Here is a 9,303-nt window from a genome sequence, read left to right as displayed (position 1 = left end):
GAGATGCTCATAGTCTGCTTAGTATGTTGAAGAAACCAGTGAGCTAGGGAATGGTTAATAAACCTTATCCTGAAACATTACAGCACTTATGTTGCTTCACAACTGAACCTTACAGGCATACAAAGACAGTACATTCATGTACTTCAAGATCAGTGGAGTACGAATACTATGTTGGTAGTATCTTTTCCCAATATTTACCAGGGTTTTACAACAAATATTCAAAATCCATGAAACATTTGGCAAAATTACTTAATACTAAGAAAACATTATCTCTAGAATAAGATACCAGATCCATGTAAGGACAATAGACACTATAATAAAAGAAAAAAGTGGAAGAGAAGACATTTTCGCAAAAGCTCTGGAAGTTCAAATCTAGCACAGAACTCCTCCTTAAAAGTCATGTAAACAATGAGGCCACTCCATATTTAAAGCCATTTTGTTTTTATCTATTGGGGTAGTCACTTTACATCATACCAAAAAGACTGTATAATTAACACAAGGGTCAAGAATGAGATTTTTATGGCACAAAAGGAAGTTTTCCATTAACCTGCTTTCAGAGGTGTTAAATACATAATTGAAGATGAAACTAAGGCTACCACAAAATAATATTTGCATGATGGTGTTAGTCTTTATTCAGCTTCTTGACTGACTCCTCCAGTCTAAAGGCGGAGAAGAATCTTTCCATTAGTTTGTTTCAGTGATTTATTCTGGATGAAAAGATCCTTTTCCTACATTTGACACACGTTTATTTTCTCAGTTATATTGTTATTCAAAGTTCACATAAGCTTTAATGTTGTACCTTACAATGTACGGAATTTAAGATTAAAATAAAACTCTACTCTTAACATAACCTTTTCTATAGTGTAAAAATATTCTACGTGTTTAACATATCAAGAATGTTGAGCATTCACTTTGGGGAAAAACTATTTCATGTATTTTTCAGTACAAACCCAACTGTTCATGGTCTGTATTGAAGTATCCCTGTTAAGTTGGGTGCCACCCAGTGTCCATCTTCTGCACCTACAGCTTGACTACTGCGCTCACAGAAGAGCTATGCACACATGACAGTTTTTAACAACTGCAATTTTCAGATGCTGCTTCCCTTTTAGCTTCATTTCTCCCCTACCCCTCCACTGTGGCAAATTTACATCTTTGAAATAATGAGTGTTTTTAATTATCAAAATCAGTATAAAAATAGCAGCATGCTACTAGACATGAAAAGCAGATCCATCATGCATTATGAGTTTAAATGCAGATTTCTGCCTTCCTTTTTATATTATCAAAATCTTCTTAAAGTTAACATCAAGGCAAGGGGTACAAGGACAGACACTGCATAGTATGATTTGATACTAATCTGAACTGGGTATTTGTATTTAATCAAAATCCATTATAATTACAGGGTAAACAATTTTTATTCCAAAATACAATTTTAACTGGAATTGTAGTGATGAAAGCAGAAGAGGGAAAAATGCAGTCTTTTACAGCCCATGTCACTGTATCTCACTTACATCCAGAGGTAAAAGCTCTAATTGGTGAAGAGACAAAATATTTGTGGCATTTCATTGAACCTTTGTGATAATCCAGCATTATCCATTTCTAAAGAAATATAAATACTTTAAAACAAACATTGAAAATAAATCCTTTTGATGTAACAAACTACACTCTGAGAATTTTCAGTCTTCTTAAAAGAAAGGGACTTCACCCAAAAAATAATCGAAATATCAATGTAGAACAATCCTTGGAGGAAAAAAGTCGGAATGTAAACCTCTGTTCCAAATTAGATCTGAAAAGCAAGAACACCAGACCACGTATTTAATTCACATGCATTTTTCATCAAGTTGTCTTTAAAATATTTTTACAGTTCAACAGGAGACTTTGAACCCAGCAGAGGACTGTTTTTGCCTCAGCTCATATCCCGTTTTCTTAACATGTGAACAATTACTCTCTTCTTCTGTCCCCACCACTGTTACGATACTATAGTTACGCAGGTGAGCAGTTCTGCCAATATAATTACACATAAATAGTACAGACAAAGTAGCCAATGATTCTCAAAAACAAAACTGAATTTAAGGGTAACTTCCCCAAGCAGTGACCATCCAAATTAATTTTGCAGCAAAATGATCCGTTTTCTAACCATTATTTTGACATAAACAACAGAAAGGTTCCACCAAGTCTTCCATGTTAACTATGACCTTGGAAGCCGCACTTCATTCTACGCAGACTAGGATGATCCTCAGAGAGGTTATTCACATTTTATCTCTTTATGTCTCTTCCATTCTTAAAGCATGATATTGTTATTATATTGTATAGCTGACAGAAGCTTGAAAACAATCACAGATGCTCACTTCAATGCGTTATCCCACACAAAGATCCATTAGTTGACAATTTTTATTCTTTCAATGTTACTACTGCTACTTATCACTCGAATGTCTTACAATAGCTTCATTATTAAAAGCTTGCAGTACTAGAAAGTGTTTCTACATTCAGTAAGCTAAATCTGCAGTAAACTCAACCACTGACAGGTCCAAAGTGCAATTTTCAAAGGTCTGAAGAAAAATTCATCAAGACTTTGGTATTTTTCAATTATCTAATACATCATATATTGAGAACCTCAAAAAAGTCAAAATAATGTAAGCATTTACAGAGAATTAGTCATTGTTACCAACTCAGAGGGCAATGACTAAAAAGATGAAAAATTAAAACATAATAATATACTTAGAACAATCTATGCAATTAGGTTAACTCACTGGCTCAGAAAGTTACTACTTATCCTCTCAGCCAGTTGACCCTGCACACATTCATCTCTCAACTGCAAAATAAAGTGCATCATCTCAGACAAGGTTTCACAGCAGACTCTACAAGCTGAATTACAATTTCACTACTACAGTTTAAGAGTGTGCATGGTGAGTTACTATGGCTCAGTGAGTGATAAGCAGTAACACAACTGATTGTCACTATCTGTAAATTCTGGATTACAGTTAATTTTAGTAAATACTAAGATGCAGCTTTTTATGATTGTTATGTAAACAAAAACCCCACATAAATCCTTCAGTTATTTCTGTAGTTGTTGTTATTAGATAGTGAGGTTAAAACTACAGAGGAATCAAAAAGGTGAAACCCACATGTGTTCATGCAATTCCCTAAACCACCCATAGAACCTGTGAGCTGTTCCAGCAGCTGGTGTCACATGTACTCTGCATCAGCAGTTTATGGCTCACCTTGCCTCGACTGAGCTGGCCACAGCATCCCTACATGGCACAGGAGCTGACCCACCACTCTGTGTTCCTGCTCCCTGAGAGCTCTTTCTGGCCCACAGTGCAGGGGACACAAGGAAATCCTCCTAGTCTGCTAAACCTGCCTGTATCATCTACTTTGCTTTCCATCACAAGCTCGTTGAAAGGAGCTTACACTTCAGAGAGCAGTACTCTGAGCTACACTCAGTTCCCTCAATACTTGTGTAACGGCAGCTCCTCACGGGAGAGTGCACAAACAACTGTACAGTGTACACACACACACACACAACCAGCTGAATGGACGCTGCTGCACTCTAGGTCTTTGGGGTCAAACGACTTTGATTTTCTTTTAGGCATCTTGAGGGTCATGAGAAGGCTGCTCTCCATGTATCTTTTAATAGTATGATGCTAAGTGTACTATTTGCTTAGAGGTCAACTAGATGATGATAGGACAGAAGAGAGAACAGAAAGCTGGCATGTATATGTCACCACCACTTTCTCAAGCAGGCTCTGAGAGGTGAGCCATCCTGAACATCAATGTATTATTTTACCTGCTCTAAAACAAGGAAAACCAGCTTACTGCCAAAGGTGATAGTTTCAAGCATATGATACAAAATACGTGTTTACTACTTACATCATCAATATCTTCATCATCATCTCCAATATCATCAAACTGGATTTCATCATCATCTCCAGGACCAAATGTGTCTGTTTCATTGATTTTAGCTAAAAAGGAATTTAGAGAAGTTAAGGAATGTGCTCTCACCAAGTCAAGATAGACTGAATATTCTTGTCCAATATCAACTTCCAATTTGAAGTTAAAAGATTCTCACCATGTTCTGGAAGCTCCCCATATGCTTTCAGACTTCTGGCTTCATCTGCATTGTACTTAAGAATAACATCGGCCTTGTTATCCTAAATAAGAATTTATGAGAATTTATTAGTCATCTATGAAAACAACCTCCCTATTAACCTTGGCAGACTAGTAACACCTATATTATTTACAGAAAAGTCTCTTGTTCCTCCATTCCCTCCAGTTCCTTTAAAAGTGAAGTAAAAAAATGTTCACTTGTAGAATATCTTCATTTCTTCTGGGTCATAACTTAATTTTCTCCTATTATAAGTAATTTAAGAAGTTCAGTTTCATGAACTTTTGAAATTAATCTTTTTTCAGAGAACACATATAGTAAAGTGTTTGGTGGTCAGTCAGAAAGTGTCAAAACTTCCTAACTAAGCAGTTTAATATATACAGTAAATTACCATATCTTAATGTTTTACAATTCTAAAGTACATTTCAGAAGCAGAATTGATCTTCAAAAAACTGATGACACAACACTAACATTCATGAAAAAGCATCTACCTAGTGAAAATGTGACATCTGTTTTCCATTAACCTTTACATTAGGTAAAATTATGCTACTCCATTTTTGGAAATTTAAGTGGCAACTAATAACTGATCAATTGGCCTCTAAAGGTTAAAGCCTGAACATCAGGGCTCCAAAATTCTGATTACCAAAAATTCTGATTGTCACAATAAAATGTTTGATGCTTGGCTCAATCTCCCTTATATCACAGGATCCAAGCAACAAACAGCTACACCTGGAAAAAAATGGTCAGGTGTGATGTCAATAAGCACCTTCACTCACAAAGTCTCAGGGTGCAACTTAGAGGAACAAGTTGAACCAGGATTTGTCATCTACTCATGACAATCTTTCTGTAATGCAAGGAAACTAAAAGTCATGATTTAGCATAACTAAATACAAACTCAAAGAAAGTCAGATGGGAATTTCCTTATGATACCTGCTACAATTTAACATTAAATAAAGCTGTTTGTAAGACATTCTTCACTGGCAAATTACACTGAATTTTTTACCTGGTAGTCTCTTAAGCCAACCAATATAATATCAGATGTATTTATCCAAACCTGAAAGAGAAAACATATTGCAGGAATACAGCTTTTGTGGTATAACACAGAGTCAAACAGCACATTTAGGTTTACTGAGATACATGAAACATTGCAGACACCATTTTCACGTTCTAACCAGTAAACTGGAAATATCCAATTTCATATTTTAATGGCAAAACCAAGGTCATAAATACTTATAGATATACTATTTCATATATTATGAATCTATTATTAAGGTAAATCAATCTTCTTTGAAGAGCTTCTAGTCAACAAGGTGGTTATGAAATCATAAGTTCTAAGAAAACAGAAAGCCACTGCTCTGGGAACTGAACTCCGCAAGGGCAACGATGACAGAAAAACCTGATGAAGGAGGTGATGGACAAACCACTGAAGAGCACAAGAAAATGAATGGAGTTGTTCCTAGTAACTGACTATGCTCATCAGTCAAACCAAAGCAGAAGCCTGCAAAACAGGACATCCTAATTTAAATGCACAAGATAGTTCTATCCCACATCAGCTTGACTTTTTGGAGATGGAATACATTTCAGTTGAGATTTCCTTTCTTTTAGACATGAGGAACAGGTAAGTAATGCTTTCTGTAGCAAGAAACTAATTGTGCAGCACCTGGCATTTATCTATGCACGCTCTTCATTACCTACAACAGTTTATTGCAGTGTAGGGCAGGCAGCTCGCAGGGCTCACACCGACTGAGACACGTGCATCCTCTGCTCTCCAAAGCCAGACAGGTGGAACAACCCAGAATGAACACAGTGAACCCTGTTTTTACTGAGAACAGACTATCTATCTGAGAGGACTTCCTCTGTACCATACACCAGCAGATGTCAGAAAGCTGTAACACCTGACAAGGGCAAGAGGGGACATCATCCAAAGGTGGTAAAGACTGCAAACACACACATCTGACTTCCCTGAAGGTACAAACTTTTGCAGATCAGCTTTGCACAAAAGTATTTTGGAAACTGATGAAGTGGACAATGAAATGATGGCATCTGAGGTGCCTGTGGGAAGCTGGAAAGAAACCTTCTGAGACCACCCTTACTGAACTATTCTCAGGTAAAGTCACCCAGTGAGAAGATGATAATTATGCACTTCCTCCCCAGATCAAACTAAGTGGGTATCGAACCCTGACTCTTACTGGTTTTGGGAAATGGCACACAAAAATCATGGCTTTGGACAACTCTCTCACACCTTTATTTTCCTATGCTGGGTGTCAATGTGCAGGTTAATAGAAGTTCTCCCGCTAAGCTAAGCACTGATCTAATCTCAGATACAACATGCTGATTTTCCAGATAGTCATCAAGTTCTCCATCTACAATTAGGGAGCTTTTAAATATTTAATAAACATATAAGTTTCTAGAATATGAAAAAATAGTATTTCATAAGCAGCAAAGAAAATTTGCCCCGAAATATACACATGCAAAGGCAGCCCTTCAACAGAAGAACAAACTAGTTTACTATCAAAAAATAAGTTTAAGAGATTAAGTACAGTAGAAATATTAACTTCTGAAATGTGCCCTATACATACATTTTTACAATCACATATCATGCATAATGCCACTGTTCTCTCCTGTAATGCTTCAGAATTACCTTTTTTCTTAGTTTCCCTCTAATATGACATAACCTCTTCACACCATCAAAACATAACGCCTCCAGTCTTCCATTGCCTAACATCTTGATCACCTGGGCGTATTCTGAAAGAGATGGTAACATAGAGCAAAACTTCTGCACAAACACAGCTTCATGAAACAACCAGTACGTTTTGCCACTGTAACCAAAGTTTGCTGTAACATTTTATCAAACACAAACAGCTGAGAGGAGCTTTGTTCAGCCACACAGGCTGCTGGATGTATCACAGTTTTCATAACACTGTTGATGTTAACATTTTCAAACACTGCTCATTCCTGATGGCGCATCCATGCTTTTGTTCCCTCCAAAACGCTTACTACAGATAATTTTTAGAGCTACCAAGTCACACTCAGAGTCTGAAACTTTATGACAGCATCACAGTGCCTGTCCTAACTGACAAAATCTCATGCTGTCATTGAGGGAAGATGAGAAAGTGGCAGGTTCTCTATACCCCACTGATACTCTGAATCCTTTCTGCAGAGGCTCTGTGGAAAAAAGTGCTGTTCTTGAAAGGACACGTTCTGGTATTCTCAGAAACTGTCTGAAAGGTGAATACCTCCAGCTGAAAACTATGAAGCTTCTCTCCAACACCCACCCTTAATCTCTCACCTCGTATTTAATCTCCTTCCCTCATCAAGTTCCAGAAACCACTACTGAAGTATCTGACACGCACTGTTAAAGTTTGCAGCCCAATGTATTACCATTTAACTAAAAAGAATAAAGCTTGCAAGGATTATAGCATTATTATTATAAAGCTTGTAAGAATTACAACATTATCTGACCACCCATTCTCCCCAGGAAAATAAGTTTTCTCAATCAGATGAAGCTATATTTCAATATTCTAAAATCTTTCCTTAGCATGAGCTATAGTCCAACAAACCACATGAGAATATTAATAACTGAGAATAATGTTTCATTAAGTAGATTTTGTGTGGGAGTTTATAGGTGCATCAAAATCAACTCCTTATCTGCTTACAACTGCCACAGAACATCAGAAAGAGCTTAAAAAATTAGCTCAGTGGTCATTTCTTACAGTGATTTAAGTCAGTACTTTTCCTGTACTTCTAACAAAACCGGTCACTAGGCAAAGTACTCGCATATACGTGAGCAACCACAAAAGTGTGACACACAAGACAGGGTAAGCCAAAAGGCAGGGGAGAGGGGAATCCTAGTCATCACCCTCCAGCCAAACACTCCTGTGGCTTACTTTACCTGACAACAGCCAAGGAGGGACCTTACCTATTGCTCCTGTTTTAATAATTGTTAGAAATCCCAACCCAGCAGCCAGTGCAACCAAACTGTCAGGGGAGGGCACAACAGCGAGATGTGCTGTTCTGCCAGGTCAGTGACTACGCAGAGCTCATCGAAAGATCCAAGAAATGTCACAGCTGGCATAAAACAGAAAGCAGGACTGTGCATCTAAGAGACAACAAACAACTACTGGCAACACTGAACCACATCAGCTAAGCTAGCTGCTTACAGGCCCTCACACAGAGCAACTCTAGGGATTTCTAGGGAATGCTTACATACATCCTGCATTACACGTGGCATCACAGTAAAGGCAAGGAAAGGCAAGCTTCATTCTTAAGTGGTGAAGCTATTTAGGATTTCCCTTTTCCTAATGTCTTCTTCCTACACGCAATGCCTCATTTAGAATTTGAATACAACCCCCAAAATACCTCTCTCTATTCCACAATAACTTTGTATTTCTCAGACATCCAGATATCTTCTTTGTGTATCAACTTCCAATGTACCTCACTTACAATGTTTGACTGAAAACAATGGCATTGCCGTACTATAGTCGAAAAACTCACCTTGCCCATCTTCTTTGAACACCAGTTCTCTTTTTTCTGATTCATTCTCATTCTTACCTCGTCGCCTGTTTTTACCTCCTTTGCCTAAATTAAAAGGGGTGAAGAAAAGAGCATGTGTTACTATCTGTGAATAACATAATCAGACTTACAGGTATTTCTGTGCTTGTTCTCTAAATAGCTGTTTTGTGCCATAGAGCTCCCATAAATAGAGAGTCCCCTATTTAAGATGTCCTGGTTGCTCTGGAGTGACAGTAGCCTTGAACAGGGATTTGCACAAGATTGCCATTTTCAGCTTTTGTGACCACTGCAACCAAACACCTCATAGATAATGGTGGGATAACCTGATGCATGTAACACCAAAGCGCAGAAGAATAACTTGAGGAGTTATTGTAGTGCTGAAACCCCTGAAAGACTCAGGGGAAAGCTCACGCTCCAAGGGAAGATGCCCTTTCCAAAAGGCACACACGTGGCAAGAGAATGAAGCGTTCCTCATGAAAACACAGAGGAGCAGCTCACACTTCCCTCCTGCTAAAACGCTGCTGTTCCCTTCCCCTCACTCCTTCTTCTCCTCCTCTAAGCAGCGGGGTGGGGGGAAGAGGAGAAGCCGCAGTCCCCAGCGAGCGCACGGCGGGACGGGCGCACCCGGCCGCTTCCTCGGCGGCCGCCCCCGAGGTTCGGCGGGCAAGGCCACCTCTGACAGCCAAACC

General features: G+C 38.4%; 1 protein-coding gene across 1 annotated transcript; it reads right to left on the bottom strand.

Annotated features, from left to right (window-relative positions):
- Positions 1-424: 424 nt before the first annotated feature.
- Positions 425-8,720, bottom strand: LOC104524411 (eukaryotic translation initiation factor 1A, Y-chromosomal; the record flags this gene model as incomplete). The annotated part of the gene is made up of 6 exons (XM_010167279.1): positions 425-1,783; positions 3,868-3,959; positions 4,067-4,148; positions 5,106-5,156; positions 6,744-6,847; positions 8,597-8,720. Coding segments are annotated over 6 exons (459 nt in total), but the record flags the coding sequence as incomplete, so codon positions are not given.
- Between the last annotated feature and the right edge of the window lie 583 nt (positions 8,721-9,303).

The sequence above is a fragment of the Antrostomus carolinensis genome, unplaced genomic scaffold (assembly GCF_000700745.2).
Source record: "Antrostomus carolinensis isolate BGI_N321 unplaced genomic scaffold, ASM70074v2 scaffold25274, whole genome shotgun sequence".
NCBI lineage: Eukaryota > Metazoa > Chordata > Aves > Caprimulgiformes > Caprimulgidae > Antrostomus > Antrostomus carolinensis.
The sequence above is the reverse complement of the archived record's forward strand: the minus strand, read 5'-3'. Positions and strand labels throughout refer to the sequence as shown.